Source organism: Lissotriton vulgaris, chromosome 1_1 (genome assembly GCF_964263255.1).
Source record: "Lissotriton vulgaris chromosome 1_1, aLisVul1.2, whole genome shotgun sequence".
Classification (NCBI taxonomy): Eukaryota; Metazoa; Chordata; class Amphibia; order Caudata; family Salamandridae; genus Lissotriton; species Lissotriton vulgaris.
The window spans coordinates 678,570,601-678,595,871 of record NC_141685.1 but is presented as its reverse complement, the minus strand read 5'-3'; the positions used below and the strand labels follow the sequence as shown (position 1 = coordinate 678,595,871).

At 44.9% G+C, this 25,271-nt stretch overlaps 1 protein-coding gene across 1 annotated transcript in view; it reads right to left on the bottom strand.

Moving 5' to 3' along the window:
• FRRS1 (ferric chelate reductase 1) overlaps nt 1-25,271 on the bottom strand; it is a 240,179-nt gene that overhangs the window by 128,678 nt on the left and 86,230 nt on the right. Inside the window, exons 4-7 of the mRNA XM_086954631.1 lie at nt 14,247-14,341; nt 8,277-8,424; nt 6,572-6,754; nt 3,826-3,924 (exon numbers count right to left, since the gene is read on the bottom strand). Coding sequence (XP_086810757.1) covers nt 3,826-3,924; nt 6,572-6,754; nt 8,277-8,424; nt 14,247-14,341 — 525 coding nt within the window. The remainder of the gene's footprint in view (nt 1-3,825; nt 3,925-6,571; nt 6,755-8,276; nt 8,425-14,246; nt 14,342-25,271) is intronic.

Sequence of the window (25,271 nt, the reverse complement as noted above, 5' to 3'; positions counted from 1 at the left end):
AACCCTTCACCCTGGCAACAGATGCATCCGACACTGGTATAGGTGCGGTGTTGTCTCAAGAAGGAGCCGACGGACTCAAACACCCCATCCTTTACGTGAGCAGAAAACTACACCCAAGGGAACAGAAGTATCCCACGGTGGAGAAGGAATGCCTGGCGATACGATGGGCTATAGACAAGCTCAGGTATTACTTTGAGGGTAAAGCCTTCACCCTCTATTCCGATCATGCCCCTTTGCAGTGGATGCATAGAAACCTTTCCCATAATGCGAGGATTCTAAGGTGGTTTTTATTTCTCCAGCCATTTGCCTTCACAGTAAAGCATAGGAAAGGGATTGATAATGGCAACGCTGACTTCCTGTCCCGAATGCCCATTCTCCCCGAGCGGGCGAATCCAGGGAGGGGGGGGAGTGTAAGAGGGGAGAGGTCGGAGGGCTTACCCCGGGAGCATGGTGGTGTCCGTGCCCCTCTGACCCTGATCCCCCTCCTTCATTCCAGACTGACCCATGGAGGAACGATCAGTTCGACAGTGAAGTGTACGGCGATCACGGCGGCCCCTTAAACTGGGTGTTTGCTTCCGAGAAGAAGGAACCTCCCCCTGAGGACGTCAGCACCGCCGGAATGGTCAAAGGCCAGGATGTGATGTATGGAGGGTGTGTTTACACCCCGGAGGAGCGGAAGGAGGAAGAAGTGACGGTAGCGAGCGGAGAGAAGGACGGAGACGAGGAGGAAAAGACCCCAAAGGAACATCGAGGAGGGGAGGTGGAGTTGGAGAAAGGAGGAGAGCCAGGAGGCCAACGACCCCGTGATCCGCCGTGCCACACTCCCGAGGGAGGAGTGTGGCTGTCACAGGTACGGCGGCGTTGGGCAGCCTGGGTGGAGAGCCGGAGTGCTCACGTGTAATTAGTGTAAAAAGCCCTTGTTTGTTTCCTCCCCTTTGTGTCACCGTTCCCTCTTCCACAACCCACTTCCTTCCCTGTACATCACTTCCTATCCCAACCCCTCGTTCACCGTGCACCGAGTTGAAAGAGCACTGTACACTAGGGCTGTCCTCACTACCCCGGTCCCTGAAAGGTGCATAACTGAAAAAGAGCATACTTTAACGGCATCCCTCTTTCTGGTCTCTTCCATGTGACGGAGCTGGTCGGAGTCCCGCTAAGCGCCTCCCCAAAGAACATCAAGAAGCAGTGGAAAGCTCAACCACGGATCCCAGCGCCTTCTCCCGAGACCGCCTGACCCAGAGGAGGAGAAAGACATTTGTGTACAAAAGCTCGTTAAAAATAAAACCTTCTTTGCCTGCAACACCTGGTGTCAAGGTTGTCCCTTCACCCACGCCCACATACCCACAGAGGGTCTAATCTCTTCATTTGACAGGAGGGCCCGGTGTACCACATCTGATGAGGTGCGGTTGCCTGAAAGTAAGCAGGCCAAGTCCTACAAAGGTGACACTGAATGCTCAAGAACGAACATTCATGGAGTCTGGAGCTTCTGCCTCAGGAGACAAAAGCAATAGTCATTTATTTTTTCATCATACAGAATGCAATGCTCCAGTGCATATAGGCTGTTCTCTGCAACAAAACGTGTTTTTTTTGCCATCAGAAACAGGCAGGCCCCTCTATAGCACAGTGATTGTGTGAAACATTTGTCGCCGCCATGAATTCTTATCAGCAACAGCAGTAACCTGATACTAGGTCCCCTCCTCCAAGGGCAGACTCATCAAACTATAAAATGCTGTGAGATATACAATACACAGATATATCATTCATCCCTTTCAATCAGTCAGGGCAGCTCTCCTTAGGAAAAGGAAATGTCAAGTCCCCACCAAGAGTGAGTCTTCATCTCCAACTTGACAGTTTAGAGAAATTTTAAAAAGTTCTTGGTGGAAAGCTCAAATAAATCTAAGCGATGAGAAGTTAATATGGGCCACACTCCAGTCCATCATCTTTATGCTCCCAATGCCATTATAACATGCAGCAACCATATCCTCTTTAGCCTGGTCTGTGTACAAAATATTAGGACAGCTTGATCTGTCAGGTGATGACCCTTGTGAACTGGAGCACAAACAACCAGAGACTGGTTCCATCCTTGTTAACACTTCGCGCCTTATTACGATGGCAGTGGAGATTGGGATCGCCTGACCAGTAGTCAGAGGTCCCACCCCTCAGGTTATGATGCAACTGCTGTGCAGGTGGTCGGAAACAAGGCTTTTGCTATTGTGACTTGTCCTGTGGCCCCAAAAAGTGCTGCAGCAAATGCCACAATAGAAAACTGGATGTTTTAAACATCCATTCACCGGTTGCCAAGCACCATGTGGTGCATGGCCCTTGGTGCATGGATTTTTGAGGGGGCACCACATGTGCCCCCAAGGCCACATAGCAGAGGACCACAGGTGACGGGGCCTTGCTAGGGGCCCCCAAAAATCCTTTCCGGCAGCCTTTTCATGGCTGTGGGACCACTATGGAAAGGCTGCGGGAAATGGACATCATAATACCTACAGTGGTGCCTGCGCAGGTCCCACCCCCGCTGTAGGGATTATGGCCAGACAGCCCCCCTTATCAAGCTCCTAAAGCCTGTGTTCCCCACCGCCCTCTGTGCTCCGACCACCAGCATCGTAATCTGGTGGTCGGACCGCTGCCCTAGATGTTGGGCAACGGGTCACAGGTTTAGAGAACCTATATTACCCCTGCATGGGGAGCTGATGTGTCCAAGAGAAGTGGGGGCTTTCTTTGATCCTCTGGAGGAAGGTGTGGTCTGACCTTGGACTGAGACTGGATAGAGGACTAAGCCAGGTCTGAAAAGTCATATTGCTGAATTGAAACACAAAGCACTGTTGATTGCCTTTTAAAGTACGGGACCTCTGTTAGACAAGAAAGTTGTCAGAAATGTAGTAAAACCTAGGGTGCAAGGCACTAACTTGTGCTTAGTTCACTCAGGGACTGACGCCCATTAATGCCGAGTTCACCTTGGAGTGGATGGGTGAAAGCCCGGAGGATGAAGGAAGTGATGTGGCTGTGGAAGACACTCAGCTGCCTGAATAACTAAAGCTTGAAGATAGACATGTTTTTCAACAGATACTTTTTAAAGAACGTTTACTCCTAGTATAGAGTAGGTTTTTTAAACGGTATAATCTTCTTAAAACCACACTCTTGTAATCAAATTCTCTAAGAGGAAATGGTTTTATTTCATTGCCAAAATGAATGCACAGCTACCCCTGTGTTTTGTTTTGAAGAACCATCGTCAGTACCTTGCTTTGTTTAATTTTACTTCCAAAGACAGTTGATATTTAAAAAGCATTCCAATTGGTGGTTTTAATAACTTTGATTTCTATTATGGATTCCATGTCTTTTTGTGGCAATGTGATCTTTAGATTTTGTTCTACTAGGTTTAGAACTTTTAACATTTATTTATTAATTCTAACAGCATTGCGGACCAAGTCATATATAAAGTTTTCTTAGAGGAAGTCCTATAGTTTAACTTTCCTACACATCCAATAGGAGTGAGGATCAGATGTGCATGGTTTTGCAGACTAATATCAGGCAGAGAAAGAAGAGGTGGGAATCATTCACCATATATCACTTTATTATATTGCATATTTTATTGCCTGGTACAGCACATCTGTTGGGAGGCACAGGTAACCTGTAAGGATATTTACAACAGGAATCCGTTGCTTTGAGAAACATCTTAGGTTGGGAAATTTACTCTTCTCAAAGGATTAAGTTTGTCAGAACATACACAGTCCTAGAACAAACCCAGGCACGGACCAGACTGTAATCTAGCAAATATGCATATGTATACTATTACTTTAAAACAGGTTTTAATAACAATACCTCACTGTCCATGTCTGGATAGGTTCGACCAGACAAATATGCAGCATTTATTTGAATCTGTTGGTCTTCAACTACACATAAATAAGCATCATCTCCACCCTGTAAATAAAAATGGAAATAGAAAATTACCAGAATGAACATTTCTGCTTCATACCCTTACATAGTACCGCAATTAATGCTGTTTCTGCAAAGTGACAAGGAGACTTCTCTAAGATTTTTCATTTGATTTCACTGAAATACATCAAATTAGTTTCATAGCATGAAGTTAAATTTTCAATAATCCGGAACTTGCATCCAATCATTATGCACAATATGCTACAAAAATTCAACAAGAACTAAATCATTAACTTTTTTGGTCTTGTAACAGTGATTAGATGCAACAATAAATTGGCGCCACTAAAGACAACCTGCATTATAGGACACTGAAGTCCACTGCACCACTTGTATTTAACGAAGTTATGCAACCCATTTGCTACCTTGTATTACATTGTAACAATTTAAGATAAATGGGGCAATCATTGAACATTCAATATATTAAATCCAAAACACACATTTCCTGGAAACTTATATTACCCCAAATATATTACAAATATATTACAAAAAGTGATCTATTGGTTTCTCACAGAAACTCAATTTGTCACCGTTCCAATCTTCATGAGAAGCATGTTTCAAAATCGAATGTTGCAACCTCTAGATGCCCAATTAGTGCAACTCCTGGAGACCTACAGTCTACCAGTGATACCAAGCTTTTGGCAGGAAGAAATATGTCCTGCGGTGAATTGCTTTCCATGTCAAAGCAACTAATCTTAAACTAAGAACTTATCTTCGTTAGAAACCAACCATGTGAGTGCAAAAGAAATGAAATGTGATCCTTTTTGTGGCCATTCTACTAGCTACTGAGCGGAGTTTAACATCTCTAAATGAAGTGATTGAGGATTCAGGAACCTATGCAAAGGCGGTGGTATCTCTATCTGCTGGCTGCATCAAGGACACAGACAACATTCCCAAGTTTAGTGGCAGGAATAAAGTCTTGAACTTTCTTGAAAGAAATATTTGGCAATTACAAAATTCATAAAGCCGTCTAGCTTACAGAGGTGAATTAAAGTAAACCACGAGCACTTTGGCATGCAAAACCAGCTTGGGTGAGCTACCACTGTAAACAAATATGTGTAGGCTGCAGCAGAAAATAGAGGGATTAGTATATTTCAAATGAAGGCAAAGTTCAGCCACCTATTCAGATTTTTAGCTACATAAAGGTGGGTTCTTGATCAGTAGTGTACTTGTAGAGACTCCATGTATGGTCTTTACGAAGATGAAACTAAAACGTACTCCTCAGATGCCCCAGAACAGAGGAGGAGTTTCCAATTTTTGACATCAGAGATTAAACAACAACTAAGGCGGCAAATTGTCCTACCAAATGCCCTGTCCATGGTATGAATAGAATGAGATGGTCAATGGTGTGAAAAAGGTGCTTGGAGATCAATAGAAATTACAGGCAATGCTCCGATATGTATGTACAACATTCGCTAGGATGATGCATGCTCAGGCAATGTAAAAAGAATATCAACTTCATTTTCATTCAATATAACGTAACAGGAGTGCATACAGACTGTTAGACCTATTCTAATGGCTGTCAAAGGTACCCAACATTATCACCAACTTCGCATGCTAATTCGGTTGTTTCTTTCTACAGTTTTGCACCCCCAATTTGTATGCCATCTCAAAAAAGAATCCTTCTGGATTTCTAAATCTGGCATGAGACTGACTTATTTAAAACTTCTGTGGGCTCATTTTTTCTTTCAAATGCCCCTAATTTTCACTCTGCCTCTCCTCTCAAAGTCACAGCATGCTTAATATTTAGGTTTGTAATTCTGAAAACTGTCCACATCGCATATCAAAGCTCACAACCTCTCCTCATTTGAAATTTGTACGCGCAAAAACCTAATAATGCCTAATCTGCTCCAGCTTCTCTGCTAACCCCACCACCCATTTGCATAAACTCCTCTAACCCCCACTAATGATCACACCAATTAATCTTCCACAAAGAAACTGGAATAAATACATGGAAGGCTTGCTTGGGCGCACAAGATTAAACCCAATAACTAACAATAACCAATAACACTGGACTAACCACTAACCGTGGAATCCAAAGCTGTGTGCTTCCCATTCTAAAGCCAGTCAACACCTCGTCCAGGGTATTAAGCGCTATATAAATGCAATTACAAAACAATCTGTTCAAATGTCTGCAATACACAATGGATGAAACCCTTCATGGTAATCCTAGCCAATAATTCTGGCGAGGGGCATTCCAAAGGGTCACTTTCAGGATACTTCAGGGGCACTCCACTCGTTTCCCAACTCAAAAATGTATACGTGTGGCCTCCTAGTTCAGGTTAACAGCACTCACTATACTCAAATCTATCTCTGATTGATGGGGTGAACATTGAAATTCCAGAACCAATCTGGCTACGGTTAGTAACAGCAAAAGACACCCGGTCATCGCTTTTGGTAACTGCACATCCACCGAACTGCACACGTAACTCTCCAGCCCCTACACTACAAATGCAGATTTGACTGAGGAACAAGCTCTACCACCTAAAATATAAAACTAAAGGCGGCAAACCATTTTAAAACAATGTGTATTTGACCCAAATTATGTTTTAACCACTCAAGCGGAGGCAGGAGTCTACTTTTTGTGCATCTGCAATGTATTAAATTAACATACAGTTTCAAATAAAATACGAACCATCCATTGGTCATGCGAAAAAGCAAAGGCAATGTAGCCATCACTTGGACCACTCATTTCAATCAGCACTGAGTCACCTTCTGCTTTGAAGGAGAGGAAGAAACACTGGGAGTCTGTTTCAGGGTCACAGAGTGAAGGATTCGTCACACAGAACTTAGAAACTCCACATCCTGTAGAATTAAACTGTGAAGATGAGCAGAAAATTAGAGAGTTTAAAATAGACCAGCTATTGTCCAAAAGAATACAAACAAGAAATGCATTTCTCCAAAACACATTACACAAATAATTACTCCGAACCTATTATTATGGGAAAAGTACAAGTGTGGAAGATCATTCAAAGTACTTGATGCAAGGTTGCCTTGTGGAAGGCTTTAATAAGCAGCACTCTGATGACAGTGGTGTCATTGTAAAAAAAGTAAGAACATGTAAGTGGTTTCCTCAAGAGGAACATGATCCATGCAACTCACTTAGTACAGCAAACTCAGTTTGAGACTGCAGATATACAGATTCAAAATATAAGTCTGCATTCTTTTGATTTTTTGAAGCTGTACAACACTTTCATATCCCAAGTTGTATAAATCCAGTGGCCTCCAACACAAGTACATAGCTCTTCAACGGTGGGAATAGAATTAGCTACTCTGGCTATACTCGGGGAAAAAATGACTTTTGAAAGAGACCTGCAGTTGGCTGCAGAGGCATTGTTCTAAACTATGCCAAAACTGATGAAAAAGAAAAGGAAAAGGAAAGTGGGTGGCAGAGAAAAGAAAAGGAAAAAGACCAGAGAAAAGAAAACTTGCAAGCTCAGACTTCCTACCAGCAAAATCTTAACCTCTGAAGGTGGCAACATCCTTTGGTCAATAGAATACTAGCTATTTATTACTTCCCAAAACCTATATAAAGAAACTGTGACAAGAAGATTCTAGAATGTGCAACCAAGCAGAATCGGATTTAAAAAAAAACAGAGGGGGTAGAGGAATTTGAAAGATGTACAAAAAAGTGAAGCAAGAAGGCAAGCTGAACTGGGACAGGCGATAGATATATTTAAAAAAGTTGGAGTTTAGCAACATTTCAGGTGCAAGAAGAAAGCAATAGGGTATATTAGGAACTGAACAGAAGAAACAGGAGATCGGACATGAACCACGTTTCTGAAACTCATTACACTTTAGTAATTTCATTCAATGTATTTTTGTTTATTTCTATGAAATTTTACTGTTTTGTTGTATGCCTAAATGTAACTAAAGACTGGTTTTAACAGACTAAGGGTCTGATTTAAGAGCTCGAGGGACAGCTTACTCGGTCATAAAGGTGATAGATATCCCATACTCTGTACTATACATACATTATATCAAATAGCTCTTGTAATGCGGCGCATGGGCTAGTAGTAACGTTTGTGATGGAATAACCCATCCACCATACTCAAAAATCAGACCTTAGGTTTTTTGGAGGATGGAATTATTAATTAAAAAGTACAAGCCTAAATTAGATTAAAACAAAAAAAAATAATCTTAAAACATGTGCGTGTGTATACTGGAGATTTCAAGGTACACGCAAAGGGTAAGTCTTTCTTGCATGCAATATCTGGGCAATGATAGTAGATCAAATTCCTTTCTGTGCCTTTGTATGGTGCTTTCTATTACAGTGACTGTACATTATTTGCCAGCACAACGGCATCTTGGTGGCAGATATCATAGAAAATAACACTCACCGGTTTTATTAGATGGGATCGTGCTTCCGAAGTCAATGGAACACCAGTTGGTTTGGGGCTCTTAGTCACTGGAGGTGCACTGGTCTGTGAAATAATGGGTCCAGGAAGCTTCACCCAGTAGATCTTATATTTTTCAACCACAGAGAACCTAAAAGAGAAGCGCAATTAAAACAAGACTTTTATATTTTTTTGATTAACATAAACAAAATGCACAACATTTAAGATATTAGAACGCAAAATCCCAAAGACTACACAACTTCAAAATGTTTAACTAAATATACTTAACATTAGCTTTTCTGAAGAAGAACATTTGGGATATCATGGAGCCATTACTAACCTTTGGTAACGCCTTTTCTGGTGTTTACTCTAACTGCTGATTCCTCAACTTTTGAATATTTCCCCTAAGCATCACACTGTCCATATGCACTGACATCAGTTGCTTTCTGAACTGTCCGTGCCCTCAGGCATAAAATAGAAATGCCAGATTGGTAATGACCAGGATGCAGATCTCTAATAGAAACCTTTAAAACGAGAAGAGTCAAGTTCACAGAAAAGGGAGGATGGAACAGTCAGTGAGGAACCGGCGGTTAGAGTATTTTAAAAAACAGGAGTTACCAAAATAAGTATCTGCCAGGTGGTGGGTCTGAACTGGATCAAACCAAAGAGTCCTGCAGGACTCAGCAAGTAAAATGCATCTGGAGAGGTCTGACTATCAAGAAAATCGTGCTTTCTGCATGCATGAAGGGACATCCACATAGTCGCCTGGCAAACATCCATGACAGGCACCCTGCATGCCAATGCAGTTGTAGCAGTTTTGGCTCTGGTGGAGCGATCCCGCAAGCTCTCTGAATACTGCTTTTTGGCCAACAAATTGCAGATATTAATTTAGAGCACGGTTCAGCAAGAGATGGTCCTCTTCTGCACTGCCTTGCCATTCGTCGCTCCAGTCCCAAGTTCCAATCTATGCAGAGTGAATCTTCAAGTGAGACACACCTTGCCTTGGAAACTTCAATGTGCAAAAGAGCCAACATTGCAAGCTCTTGGCAGTGCCAAAAAGACGGAGCCAAAGTTTTTCCAATTCACGGAAGAGTCCTTGCACCACCTCCAGATGTAACAGCCATTTATGATCTGTCAGGTATAAATGGTAGAGTTTGTCTGCCCGGATGTTCAGAGATCCTGCTAGGTGGCAAACCAGCAAGAAAATCTCCTGCCCTTACAGCCATAGCGGTACAAAAGGGGGTGGTGATGGACGGAGCATCTGAACCAATCAAACACTCACACCCAGTCAACAGATCTGGGTTTAATCCATCACCGTTCTTTAGCCCACTCTGCCACCCCAGTTCAGAAATGGCCATATGCAAATCAGTCTGACCCTGTGCCTCATGGGAACAGTCCAGCCCGAACTGCCAAGCCATACCTTCCCTGGACCGGAAACAAGCCTCTTAGGACTGGTTTCTGATTACAACCGTCTTCAGCCAAGCTTGCTTGAATCCAGTGGCAAAGTGAGCAAGGGACTCACGTCTGAGCATACCCTGCCAACTTATGACGAACAAAGCAGTTCAAAAGGGGGTGGTGATGGAGGTGCAGGGCCTCCAAGGTGCAGGGTCTCCTGGCACAGGGTCCACAAACCCATCCTAGACTGCTTGTTGCAATACCACATGGCGGTGTTGTTATCCATGAGCATCTGCAACAGACTGCATTTCATGGAAGGAAGGGAACCTTTCAATGCCATACGGATGGCTTGGAGCTCCAACAAATTGATGCAAAGTCGAGCCACCACTGGAGACTTCTGATCTCCATCTCTCCCAGGAGGTCAGTCCAACCCAGAAGTGATGCATCAGTCACCACTCCTAGCTCCAAGTGGGTGAGCAGACTGGTTTGCCCCTTTTGATCCCGGTCCAGTAGCCACTATTGCAGTCTCCTTCGACATGTTGACGTGACCGGAGTGGTTCCCCTGGTGCTGTGTCCACTGGGATTTAGGTCCCACTGCAGAGCTTGCAGGTGCAATATGGGGTGCTTCACCACCAGGATGCAGGAGGCCATCAGTTCCAGCATCCTCACAGTCATCTCACTGAAATCCAGAACAGACGCTAATACATCATAATCATAGCCCAATGCCCTGTACTCCCCAGTTCACGAGACAGGCGCAAAACAGCACTTTGTCCAGAATGGCTCTGATAAAAGGGAGCATCTGCTGAGGAGTCAGGTGAAACCGACACATTGATAGTGAACTCCAACGAGATCAGGAGGTTAAGCATAAACTTGAGGTGGTAACGACTGCCTGGGCAAGCCCACTTTCAGCTACCAGTTATTGAAGTAGGGAAAGACTGGGAGCACCGACCTTAGCCATCACTTTCATGAACGCCTGAGAACCACTGGTAAGGACATCCGGGAGCACAGCAAATTGAAATACCCCCGGGCCCACTATGAACCACAAGTAACATCTCTGGGTCTGCAGGACAGGGATCTGGAAATATTCGTCCTGCAGGTCCAGCAGTACATGCAGTACCATCCAGTCTCCAGGGATGAGTGCAGACCAGGAGGGCTGGGCCAGGGGGAACATCTTTAATTTTTCCTTTCCCATGAAGCTATTGAGAGGGCAAAGCTCCAAGATGGGATTGAGATCGCTGTCTTTTTTTGGCATCACTAAGTTGTGAGTGACAACCACTACCAACTTCTGGTGCCTACACCCTCTATGGCTCCTTTGGCCAAAAGAGCCTACACTTCCTGCTCCTATAGGGATACTTGGTCCTCTGTCAACTGGTATGGCAATGGTGGAAGGTGCAACAGATTTGCAAGGAATGGTAAGGAGCAACTCGGCTGAACAATTTGCAAGAACCACTTGTCCAAAATTATCGTCTGCCACCCTGACAGAAAATGACAGATCCTACCTCATAAATGGTGGCTCTGTGCAGTGAAAAGCATGCTAAAGAAGCTTGGAGGCTGCGGCAGCTGGAGGAGTGAAATACTGGGTTGGAGGCTACTCCTGTGTTGTCTATATGGTCTCTGGGTACTGCAGTCACAGCCACGAAAGGTCTGGGGGTGGATTGCTGTACTGGTTGCATCTGCTGGCGGTACTGAAAGCCCCTACAATAGCCACAGAGGAGCGAAACTGGTGGTGTGGGGAACCAGACAACCCAGGCAGCAATTTGTGGCCCTGCTAGCCCTAAAAAACACCTGGACAGTCAACTTTTTTCCTGAAAGATGGGAAGCATTGAATGGGATGTCCAAAAGATTGACCAGGGAATCTCCTAAAAAAGTCAGTGGACCGCATCTAGACAGGCCTACGAAGGCCACGCTGGTGGTAAATGCTCAACCAGTAGAATCCATGGTAAGGGGTTTATATCCGTTCCACAGACGCTGGTCTGTAAGAGCCTCATTGGAGGGAAGGAGTGGTTCGAAACTTGGAACGTGTTTGACTAGGCTGAAGCACCTTAGTTAGGACATTGATCTAAACTTCCTGAGTAGGGAGATAAAGATCAAGGACCTCTGCCAAATTCCACACAAACATTGCTCTTTACTCTGTGGCAGGGCCTGTGGAAGTATCCATACCATTACCTCAGGGAGGTCTTCATACCAATTGTCCTCAAGATTAGGCTGGGAAAACGCAGCCCAAGCATCAAAGCCACCGCTATCCAAATCGGTGCCAAACAATTCATGTAAGATATACACTCTTCGGAAGGGAAAAGGCATAGTATCAGAATCAGATGGGTGGTCAGTACGCTGTGGCTCCATGATAGAAGCATGCAGCCTCCGTTGAGGTTGGGCAGTACCAGACAGCACTATGAGCTGGCCGGTGTCGACGGTGCTGGCCAAATAATGCTCCGGCATTGAATGTGGCACCGGTGGTGTCCAAAATCCAGAATGAAACCAGTGGGATCAACTGGCACCAAGGGCTGACATGTGAGTGGAAGCCCCGTTAGGAGAACTCTCTGCTCCTTGGGGCCCAAAGGCATTCCAGAGAGCCGCTAATGTGCCAAAAAGCTGCAGCATGGCATTATAGAAGTCTTTGCCTTGCTTGGAGTCCCTGACGACCCCAAAAATTCATGTTTCCTTGGAACAAGTGTTAGAATTGGCTCCAAAGGAGAACAGCTTCAGGACTGGGAGGCACACTGACACCTTCGTGCCTTCTCAGGAGTTCGAAAGTGACAGGAAAGAGCAGAGCTTCATATGGACTTTGTGTTTTTTCTTCGATTCACCAAAAGGTTTTGACTGGGACAAAAATCTGTCATGGGAACTAAGTCCAAAGCAGGACCAGGACCGACCCTTGGACCTCAACTGTTCATGGCATGGATTCTTACAGTGCATTGCAACGAACAGCTTCGCTTCCGGATTCAGAATGGCATTGGGGTGCATCAAGGTGCAATGACTGTAGGTCTTGGGGTCGCGATCCGACCCCAGGCAAGCCACATACAGGTGTGTCAGTCTGAAACATTCCTTTGCAACATTCTCAAAAGGTGGTAACATTTTCCCTTGGACACTGTACAAAGATTTATGGGCTGGGGGATGAAATTATGGTCTTGAAAGAATTGAGGAGTAACTTGCGATCTGCATCTGTTGGCACAGAGAAAAGAACTGATGTCACGTGCATGGATGACGCCTACATAGGCCCTGCATGTCATTTCTGGAGCAGAGCAACGTTCATGGGGAGCCGCAGGGTGCCACCTGTCAGTCACAGAGGAGTACTGCTTAATATTTTCTGGATCCAGTCTGATGCTTAGCGGAATACACAAACGGTGAGGAATCTGTGGTTCAACATCTCTATCAGAATAGAATTTAGTTTTCATTAATCCTTATATTTTTCTTCTCTTAAATTATGGAGGACTGCAAACAGTTTTCATAGTGGAGAAAGACTAAAGCATCTTCATACTCCCCTTCCTGTGGGATATTCTACATAAATTCGAAAACATTGTCACTTAATTACATGCATAGCCTATAATTTACTTTAATGTAGAGTTTCAATTCGAGTCAGAGATTTAGCTTTGAGTTCCCCATCACTGAAGATCCTGTGTAGCTACACCCGTCCCGGCACAGAACCTTAAATTCAATTTTGCGTTGTGGATTACCTATTTTCCCAACAAGACTAGATCATTTCTTGAGACACCAATCTATCCACCCCAGCTGTACACCAGGAGTACAACTTCAAAGCTCACTGGTACTACTCTTGAGCCTTAAGTACTTATCCAGCTCATTCGTATAGAAAAGAGGTGCTACTTCAAAGATCCACCATCCCAGTTACCGAGAGCCACTGTACAACAGCCGAGAATTGGACTTCAAGCTGTAGTATTACTTCAATCTTGTCATCACTGTTCTATATCTAGGCGCACTGTCGCTGCACGATTACCCCAAGGACTCGGAAAGTCAACATTAGAGTTCTGGAATCTTTAACATATTCTTAATCTTCTCATCCCTGCCCTAGATAATGTCCTACCTGAAAATAACCATCATTTTTGCAGGAGATTAAGTGTAATAAAGTCTTTATTATACATGAAGAGTTTGGAACCTTGAGCAGTGCTTTACGTTCACCATCACTCTTCTATAAGGTCAAGTTCTACTCACTCACAATCGCTACTCTAGAGTTGTTTCCAACACAATTAAATGGTCTTTAAGCCTCCAGACCGGTGCCTAAACATAAAAATATGTTTTCGGCAAACAGTAAGACGGCTGCAGTAATGCAGGTCATCAGCATTCGGCAAGAGCGAGGATCAGTGTGCTGTCCGTGCAGCTTTACCTAACCAATGAAAGAGGCTACTTACTTTAGGGATAGTGCAAATACGTACTTTATGAAGTAATTACAAGGCAATGAATTAAGCAACCTCAAGACCCTTAAAACGAAGTAACTGAATGAACACATGCAAACAAGATTGGGTGAGGAGTAGCTGATTAACTTAAACAGTTGTACTTGCAGATGCGGCTCGTGTTGAGCAGTTATCTATATAGCCTTCCGCCCCCAAGAATCTCCTGACTCACATAAACTGGACGTGCTGTGGTGCATTGCTGGGAGCATTCCAGTAGGCCTCCATTTGTGTCTTCCTTGATTTGCTTGTGTGACTGACAGCTGAGTCCTGGAACAAAGAGACCAGTGTAACTATAGGAATAGCACTGCAAGCCTACAATCAACCCTCAGGAGAATTCAAGCCTACACATTCCATTAGAGATGGACTGGTAACGTTTGATAAAAGTAAATTCTATGGAATTTTACATGAAAAGGCATAGTCTATTCGCATTAATAAATCAAAAGTCTCACAACATCCAAATTACGTTTTCCTGAAGGCAGATTATCCCAGCAACAAGTACCACCGAGAAAGGTGTGATCCACATTTTTGCACAGTGGTATTATGATAAATAATTGCACATAAAACCTGAGGAAAAAGACAACCTCCCCCTCAAATGTTGATATGAATGTAATTAACAACACCACATAATTCATGTCATGATTTATTTTATTCTAGGCCAATAACATTGATATTTTAATTTACTTAGTTTAGGAAAATATGATGCTAGTTTTGTGAGGAAATCCTTTTCATGCACAACAACTAAAATATTTACAGGGTATTTTATGAAATTAGGCCAGCAGGGGGTTCAATGTCCCCGTACTTCAAGCAAGCAACTTCCCTTTGCTCGAGAGATGGCAGTGCCCTCAAGCATGGCAAATCAACGGTATTGTTATTTAATTAAACAATAAAACCAGCTGCATTCATTAAAAGCTTCAAAAGCCAACTTTTCAATTCATATGCTATCCAGACAACTTGTAAAAACTAGTAATCATACACAGTTAACTAGCTTTTTCTGTCCTCTTCTCCGCTCAAATGGCAAAACTACATTCATAAACTTCACTAGATTTACCGTCATTTGGAGATAATCTGCATTCATTGAGTATCTCAACAACTGTCACATTGCGTATCTCAAAGCCTCTTTCACATTGCAGCAGCCTTACTTGGGTCTATCTCGACAGCACAGCTGCCATCAGACCTTATGTGATCAACCTGAAAAAGGCTTTTCCCCTTCACGCAGCTGTGGTTATTTGTTGGTTTCTGCCTAGAGGACTCTTTCACATGCATAAAGTATCACATTGAAAGGAGATGGAGCTGGAGTTCCTTTCGCGGGCACACATATGCACTGTAATCCTGCTAAAGTGTCTTAGATAAGTAGATGCTTTACAGGGTTGATTATCCTCTGACAGCAGCACAGATGGGAGGAGGGCAGTCATGAGGAATGTAATGTTTTCTGGTTACAGCACCCTTTCCATCCCATTTCACCACTGACTTCAGAATGTAGTTTGGTGTTTATGAGCAGTATGTGCTGCCCCAGGCTATACTAATTTACATGCATTTTTAGGTCTAGTATGACAGCATAGCTGTCACAGGTTAGCATGTTTGAGATCAACAACAAAAAAGAGCTTTCAGAGCACCATTTGAGAGATGGGCATAAGCTCTATCCACATGGCTGCGGTAGCAGAGTGGATGACAGCTAACTGCTTACAACTTAACGCCACCAAGACAGAGGTGCTATTGGTGGGCAGAAATACGGAATTATGGGGAGACCATTGGTGGCCTTCTACTCTGGGGAAAGCTCCTATACCCAAGTCAGAAGTAAAGAACTTGGGAGTCTGGTTAGATTCAGCATTAAGGTTCGGCACCCGAACAAAAAAAGTTGCCGCTACTTGTCGGCATACTACGCAGTTTGAAAGCAGTCTTGAAATTTTTTGACCCTGCTACCAGACAACTAATTGTTCAATCTACGGTGTTGTCCAGATTGGACTATGCCTCCTCACTGCTCCCGGGTGCTAATAAAGTGGAAATTGCCTGTTTGAAACGCATTCAAAATGCGGCTGCTAGAGCCTTAGTAGGCCTGCCTCGTTTCAGTTCTACCTCCAGAACTATTTCGGAAACTCCACTGGCTTCCGTAGCCCGGCGGATACAGCTTAAGGTCTTATGTATCTCATTTAAAATCTTAAAACAGTCGACCCCTAAAATGCTGGGGTCATTGCTGAAGATGTATGCGCCTACGCGGGCTCTACGTTCAGCTGGCCAGAATCTGGTTGAGATCCCCTAATTCAAGCGATGCAGAGCCGGTGGACATTCTTTCCATTTCTTAGCAGCAAAATTATGGAATACTCTACCAGTCCATATTCAAGAAATGAAGAAGCTGTATCAATTCAGGAAAGCCATTAAACTCATCTATTTCCTTAAAATAATCTTTGTGTCCTTTCTGTTGTCAATTTCGTTTTACTCAGGATTAGCGCCGGGACACCCCTGTGCTGGGGCAGCTGTGCGCTTTAAACATAACATAACATATAGGATCCCTGGAGTGCAGGATCAGATATGAAATGGTCTACGTCCACTGCAGAGTTTAGTATAACACTTTTTGACATATGTACAAAGCTTACACTCAGTACAGCAGGGCGGAGTTGGATATGGAGGCAAGCAGATCATAGCATAAGGGATGATCTGTCTATTATGAAACCTTACGATAAAGTCATTAGACCAGACATATTTATTATGAAAAGCTTATTTTAATATCAACCCTTTTGAGAAAGGATTGTTACTACACCATATGAATGCTTGCAGGGAAGGAATTGGTTACAAGGAATCTCACAGATTAATGTATTAGGCGAAGGTTTGGGTGCTGGTTATCCTCTGTGTCAAACAGTGAACTTAGCAAATTTGCTCTGTGAAAATCTTTATTAGGCCCTCTTAAGAAAAATAGTATTTTGCTTTCCCAACTGTAATGTTGTATATCTTTGTAATTGTACAACTGTTTAGCATGACGGTTTCGATGTGGGAAAGCTTGGGTTTTGAACAGTACGCCTAAGTTGGTTATGGTGGCAATCTATAGGTCTGATTGGCGTATTGGAAAAGTTATGCCCAATGTCATAGAATTGATCTGCTTCTTATTAAAAGTTTAGATAAAAGCAGAAGCCTAGCTTAGTTATTGTCAAGCACATTTATTAAAGAAAGTAGATTTTTAACAGTGCGTTGTTCTCACATTGTGTTGCAGGCTACAGGCAGGTATTTTGCAACACAGAATCTTGAAGATTACGGTAGACTTTTTTTTTGTTTTGGTGTTGGCCACACACTATGACAAACCCAGGAGATTTTTACAGTAATGATTCTTGTTTGAGACTATTAAGAGAGGTTGTAAATGGTTTTCATAACTGTTAGATCTGGGGGTCTCTAGTTGGCAATGGTTATCACCTTTGTCCAAATAGGGACCCTTACTTCTAAGTCAGGATAAGGGGATTAGACTCCTTAATAACCCCTGCTCACCCCCTTGGTAGCTTGGCACGAGCAGACAGGCTTATCTCAGAGGCAGTGTGTTAAGCATTTGTGAATATACACCCTAATAAAGGGAAAACACTACAGATGGACACAACACAGGTTTTATAAAAATGAGTATTCTTTATATAGACTTAGCACAAGACCACAAACGACAAAAATCCACAATACTACACTTAAGATTGCTTAAAAGATGATTCAAGTTGCTTAGTTCAAGTTGATGATAAATACAGCAAAGTTCTCAACAAAGTACCTGGATGCGTGAAGCAAAGTAAACAAAAGGCTTGCAAATCAATCAATCAGCAAATTTGTAGAGCGCGCTACTCACCCGCTAGGGTCTCAAGGCGCTGGGGGGAGGGGGAGTCGCTACTGCTCGAACAGCCAGGTCTTTGGTTGTTTCCTGAAGGAGAGATGATCCTGGGTCAGCCATAGGTGGGTGGGGAGGGAGTTCCATGTCTTGGCCGCCAGGTAGGAGAAGGATCTTCCTTCGGTGGTGGATGTGCGAATTCGTGGGACGGTGGCGAGGGAGAGGCTGGCGGATCGAAGCTGGTGAGTGGGTGTGTAGAATGTGAGGCGGCTGTTGAGGTATTTGGGGCCCATGTCGTGGAGCGCCTTGTGTGCGTGGGTGAGGAGTCTGAACGTGATCCTCTTGTTGACAGGGAGCCAGTGCAGGTCTCTCAGATGAGCAGAGATGTGACTGTGACGAGGGATGTCCAGGATGAGTCGTGCAGTGGCGTTCTGTATAAGCTGGAGTCTTTTCTGGAGTTTGGCTGTGGGTGTTCCCGTAGTCTAGTCGGCTGGTGACGAGGGCCTGGGTGACAGTCTTCCTGGTTTCGGCGGGGATCCACCGGAAGGTCTTTCGGAGCATGCGCAGGGTGTTAAATCAGGATGACGAGAAAGCGTTGACTTGCTTGGACATCATGAGGGAGGAGTCCAGGATGAAGCCCAGGTTGCGAGCATGGTCCGTTGGCTTGGGGGCGGTGCCCAGGGCAAGGGGCCACCAGGAGTCGTCCTAGGCAGAGGGAGATCGTCCCAGGATGAGGACTTCCGTCTTGTCAGAGTTCAGTTTCAGACGGCTGAGCTTCATCCATTCTGCGATGGCCCTCATTCCTTCCTGGAGGCTGGCTCTGGCGGTGGTGGGGTCATTGGTGAGGGAGAGGATCAGCTGGGTGTCGTCCGCGTAGTAGATGATGTTCAGATTGTGTTGGCGTGCGATGGCTGCCAGGGGGCTCATGTAGACGTTGAAGAGGGTGGGACTGAGCGAGGATCCTTGCGGAACGCCGCAGATGACTTTGATGGCCACGGATCGGAACGGGGGGAGGCGGACTCTCTGGGTTCTTCCGGCGAGGAACAAGACGATCCACTACAAGGCCGTTCCTTGGATTCCTGTGTTGCTGAGGCGTTGTATCAGGGTGCAGTGACATACGGTGTCGAAGGCTGCTGAGAGGTCCAGGAGGATGAGTGCAACTGTTTCCCCGTTGTCGAGCAGGGACCGGATGTGGTGAGGGCGGTCTCGGTGCTATGGTTTGCTCGGAAACCGGACTGCGAGGGGGTCGAGGGATCCGTTAGTCTCGAGGAAGGTGGAGAGTTGTTTGTTGACGGTCTTCTCGATGACTTTGGCAGGAAAAGGGAGAAGCGAGGTGGGGCGGAAGTTCTTGAGGTCCGTGGGGTCCGCAGTGGGTTTCTTCAAGAGGGCGCTGAGCTCGGCATGTTTCCACCTCTCCGGGAAGGTGGCTGATGCGAATGAGCTGTTAATTATGTCCCGGAGTTGGGGTGCGATGATGGAGTCAGCTTTGTTGAAGATATGCTGTGGACAGGGGTCGGTGCAGGAGCGGGAGTGGATGGTGTTAATCGTGCGGGTGGTGTCTTCGGTGCTGATCGGAGTCTAGTTGCAGAGGGTGGTGGTGGGGGCCACTGGTTCGGTGGTTGGGTGTGTGGTCTGTGCGCCGAAGCGGTTGTGTATGTCGGCGATCTTGCGGTGAAAGAACGAGGCGAGAGAGTTGTAGAGGTCTTGCGAGGTGTGTGATATCGTTGTTGCAGGCGCTGGGGTTGGAGAGCTCTTTAACTATGTTGAAGAGTTCCTTGCTGTTGTGGGTGTTGTTGTCCAGACGTTCTTTGAATGTTATCCTTTTGGTGGTGCGGATAAGCTGGTGGTGTCTGCGGGTGGTGTTCTTGAGGGCTGTCATGTTCTCCGTTGTCTGGTCGTGGCGCCAGGCTTTCTCGAGGGTGCGGCAGGATTTCTTTGAGTTTTTGAGGTCGTTGGTAAACCACAAGGCTTTCTTGCTGCCGGGTCTGTTGGGAGGGTTCTTCAGTGGCACGAGGTCATTGGCACAGTTGGTGAGCCACTGTGTGAGGTTGCAGGCTGCTTCGTTGGGGTCCCTCGTGTTGGTGGGGGGGTTATGGCTGAGGGAGGTGGTGAGTTGGTCGGCGGTGATCTTGCTCCTGCTTCTGCGGGGAACCTGTTGCGGGTGATGGTGGGTCGTGGTTCTCCTGAAGTTGAAGTAGACGCAGCTGTGATCTGTCCAGTGTAGTCCGGTGGAGTGGCTGAAGGAGATGTGCTTGCTGGAGGAGAAGGTCTAGCGTGTGACCGGCGTAGTGGGTGGGGGTGTTTCCCAGTTGCTTGAGTCCGAGGTTGGCGAGGTTGTCCAGGAGGGCGACGGTGTTGCGGTCATTGTTGTTTTCCAGGTGGAAGTTGAGGTCTCCTAGGAGGATGTAGTCAGAGGAGGTAAGGGCGTGCTGGCTGATAAAGTCTGCGATTGCTTCGCTGAATTGTGTGCGTGGTCCCGGGGGTCTGTAGATGAGGGTGCCTCTGAGGGTGGTCTTGGGGTCGGTGTGTATCAGCTGACGGGAGGGAGGAGCTGCTGGATGGCGGGAGCGGGGCGGCGAATGGGGAGTCAGGGTTTTCCGGGGGGCGGGGCCGCAGGGAGCAGCGGCAGGAAAAAACGAGCAGCAGGAGGCAGCAGGAGACCAGGGAGAGCAGGCGGCAGCGGCGTGGGGGCGACCTAACCTGAAGTCAGGGTCAGAGGTCGCTCCCTGCGCTGCTGCGTGGCCTTCCTTAAAAGGGGAGATGCGTTGGTTCCGTGATCCGGGGAAGATTATGCGTCATGCCTCAATGCTCGCGCAGAGTAGGGGATGAGTCGTGGTTCTTACCAGTGTGGAGGTGATGCGCAGGTTCTCAGCCTGCGGGCCAGTTGTGGGGCGCAAGATGGCGCCTTGATGCGATGCGATGATCCAGTTGCGATGTGAGAAGATGGCGCTCTTGATGCGGCGATGCAATGACGATGCAATGATGCCCTGGCAGCCTTGCGACAACTCTGTACTTTGGAGCCGCGACAGGCCCTGCGACACGCTTCTCAGGTGATGCGACGGCGGCACCTTCGATGACGTTGCGCCTCTCAGGTAATGCGACAGCAGGCAGCTTTGATGAACACACGCTTCCAGGGAGAGGCTGCGAAGGCTCGCTTCTCCGGCGTTGCGATGGTCTTACCTGCGGGAGCGACACGCTTCTCTCGATGCGTCGCACTTCCAGCTTCCAGCGGCATGCAAGTGACTGAAGTCAGAATTCCCAGCAAGGAAATTCAGGAGGGAGCTGGAGGTGAAGTCTTTTGGCCCAGAAACTTCAGCAGGAGGCAAGCACAGTTCAAGCCCTTGGAGAATATTCTGTAGATAAATGAAAGTCCTTAAAAGTTCCTTCTCCTTTCCCTTGGCAATGAAGCAATCACTGCAGGCCAACCCAGCAAACATCACACTGGCAGAGGGGCAGTCCAAACTCCTACAGCTTCATTAGTTCTTCTCCTTGGGAGAAAGGTTTCTTGTTCCAGAAGTGATCTAAAGTCTGTGGGACTGGGTCTCAATATTTATACCCCAAAATCCTTTGTTCTCTGAAGGCAGAGAGGCCTCTGCCTAGTTCCAACCAGTTCCTGAGCACTTTGTTTACAGGACTCTTCTCTTCCTTTCACTGTGCAGGGCAGAAACATCAGACGCACCACGGGAGGTGCAGCCAGCACAGGGGAGGGAAGATACAGTTCTGGGGCACTCTGTTGACATGATTCCCCTTCTCCTTTCACAGTGCAGGGCAGAGACATCAGACAAGCCACAGGAGGTGGAGCCAGCATTGTGGAGGGAAGGTTTAGCACTATTCAGGTCCCAGGTGCACACCTCCCTCTCATCTAGGTGCTGATCTCTCTATTCACCACTGGGCTGTCCCAGCCCGTCTCCTGGAATTTCCCCAGCCCTGTGTCACACAAATTCAGACAAGGAATACACAAGTCAGCAGAGGCGGGCTCAAATGGTTAGGCAAGCAAATACCTACTTTCTAAAAGTGGTATTTGAAAACACAGGATATTAAAATAAACTTTACTCAAAGATGTATTTTATTATTCTGAGGTCAGGCATACTAAATTCGAATTTTTACCATGTCCCCTGAGTCAGTTAGGATTGTAGGAATGTAACAATCTTAACTGCCCATTCTGGCCTATGAGAACAGGTAGCCTTCAATAGAGAAAAACAAAAATAGATGTAATTCACTATTAGGACATGCTACACAAATAAGAGCATGTCCTACGTTATACTTACAATCCACCCTGCCCTTGGACCTACCATAGGGGTGTCTAATATGAAGCAAAGGGAAGGTTTAGGGACTGGCAAGGGAGTGCCCTTAGCCAAGTCAACATAGTAGTCACAGACTGCCCATAGGCCTTGCAGTGGCAGGCCTGAGACACAGTTTACAAGCTGCTTCTGTGGGTAGCACAACCAGTGCTGCAAGCCCACCAGCAGCATCTGATCTACAAGCCCTGGGCACACATGGTGCACTGTACTAGAGGCTGACAGTAGCTCAAATAAGCCATTCATGGAATAAACAATTAGTTCATCAATTTAACATAGGGAGCACTTGCACTGAGGCACTAATTAGCAGTGGTACAGGGCCAAAAACATAAAACCAGCAAAAACATAACAAAACAGAGGAGGCAATCCGTCAAAAATGGAACGGATACTCATGCCAATATGGTCAGGTCTAACAATCACTATACATGATGGTTGCAAGTTTATATGCACTTTAATAGGACTGCGTTAGTTATGGTGTTATGCTAGTGGTAAACGCTATAGGTTTTATCGGGTTCTATGGAAAGGTTATTCTAGATTCCATAGGTTTGATCTAATTATAATAAAACATTATGACAAAGCCAGTAGGCCTGACTGGCGTTTAAGGATGGATTGTTGGTACACTGTGCTAAAGCCTGTAAGCAGGTATTTTCATATACAAAATCTCATAGATTGCTGTAGTGTGCAAGGGGTTGGGTGATCAACCCAAATAAACTATAAAGGCTAGAACATTTGCACTATGGTAATCCTTACCAGTCTTGATTATGAAAGATGTTATATTGTTTTTACTTCTAATTTTGCAGATGTTTTTACACCTGATGGCTGGTTTGTTGTTTTGTTGGAAAGCTTATATCCAACACAGTAGGTTGGAGTGGTTTATGGTGACAAGTAACAAAGGGTTATAGGAACCGTTGTTTAATATGAATCGCTATGATAAAGGCAGCAAGCTTGACATATTAATTATGAAAAGCATAACTTAAAGTCAAAGGGCTTTTAGGAGGGATTGGTTTTACTCAATACTAAAGCCTATAGGTAGTAGTTTGCTGCATTGAATCTCACAGAATACCATAGTAGACAAGGGTTTTGGTCAGTGCTTAATTTGAGGCGGGTGTTTCCAATGCTCGGCACCAGCACTTAATCGGTTTCTGGTGCTCAGCATTAGCACTTAATTGTCATCACCACACTTCTGGCACACTGCCACATGGTGGCGCTGCTCATCAAGACGAACAGAACAACGGTTATTTAAGAATACAATAGACATTTTAATAAATTGAATACCTGCCTCCCCAGCAATTCTTTTAGCTTTGGGGACATGGAATAATCTGAACTGTCACACTTACAGGCAGGAGAGATGGTTTTTAGTTGTTTTGGAACAGTTATTGGCAGTGATAATCGGGAAATGTGTGGTGCAAGCTGCAGTAGCCTCCTGTTCAAGGCCCTGGTACTTCATATTTTAAAAACTAAACACTTGTTTTGGTGTTTGTATTCCCTCTAACAAACCATGGGGGCAGAAGAGTTTCACTGCGAGAATCCATGATAGCCCAAAGCGAAAGATAATATTTTGCATTTCTAACTATACTTTTGTAACCTCATGGCTGTAATGCCTGGTGGCTGAATTGTGGTAAGGCTTAAGATCCACAGAGCAGGCTTGAGTTAGTTATGGTGACAAGCCAAAGATAACACCTATAGGTCTGATTGATACACTACGAAAAGATATTTCACATTCTGCAAATTTGATCGGTTTATTAAGAAAAGTTATGTCACGCAGTAAATATATCATAACTACTGATTTTTTCATATGTTAAATCAAGGGTATCCAACCATTCAGTAATAGGAGCTACTTATGTTTAATAACGAGCATCCTGAGTTACTAATATCATTTGGATACACAAACAAGATCACATTAGTGGCTATTGTATGCCAGATTGCCAGCCTTGATCACTTCAGTGCAGGATTGCCAGCAGTAATGTAAAAAAGGCTTTGTCATTTTGGAATGCCTCTAGCAGGGAAATACATAAAACCCACAGCTGCAACACTGTAATAGGGTTCCAATGATGCATGATCTCATTATGATTTACCATTCAAATATCAACTTTAAATATATTTTGGATGATTTGGGTTCCGAAAAATAACACCTAATCTCAAATACAGACTTTTCATTTTTGGTATTACATACACTATTTCAACTCAGCAAAATCTTCTAATACAGTAGGATCAGATGCACACACAAGAGTTTCTCTAAGTAGCTGGAGAGCTAATGGTAGCTCACAAGCTACTCAGAGAAGTCTGCTTTAAAGCCAATGGGTCTTTATGGGTCGATTGTTTTTGCACCATGTTAAAGCCTGCATTCAGGTATTTTGTTACATGAAAACGGAGATTATCTTTGTAGGGAAGTATTTATTTTGGTGTTGGCTACCTCTTTTGACAAGCCTTACAAAGAAAAGATTTGTGCTGTAATAATTCTTCGTAGAATCTCTTTAAGAGGCCTGAGACGCCTAGCTGTCTGCAGAGATTTTGTTATAAAACATTTCATTAAATCATACATCAATGTACTTAAATATATTTTGGTATAGAAACAGAAGAGCTTTGGGTCCTCACTCGTCTTCCATTGGCCTCTCTGGGTGTCGTTTACACTTCGACTCCTTCAATGACAGCATACTGAATGGGGTCATGATTCAATCCACATTTCTCTTGCCCTGTGATTTTTTTGATCAAATGTGCAGATCCACCTCAAAATGAGTGAGCTTCAGTAACAGAGCTGGTTGGCCAGTCACTTAGTTTTCAATTTTCTCGTTTTATAGTTCCCCTTTCAATTCTTTGCTTCCCATTTTATATTAATGTTTCTTAAGATACTACAGCTTCCCAGGCTTCGCTAACAAGGCAGTTGCTTGCCACTTATTTCATCTGAAGTGCACTGTTTGCCGCATGGCCACTTCCTCTAAACCAGACAACCATTTCGAAATACAGTTGTTGACTGTGTATCATTGTTTTACCATTCTAAGGTGGCTGTTGTGTACCTTTAAGGTTTGTTCTCGTGTTTCTTCACGAGCTTCATTCACGAGCTTTACATGCTCATGCTGTAGAATGTTATTATTTGAGGTTGTATTCCTTTTCT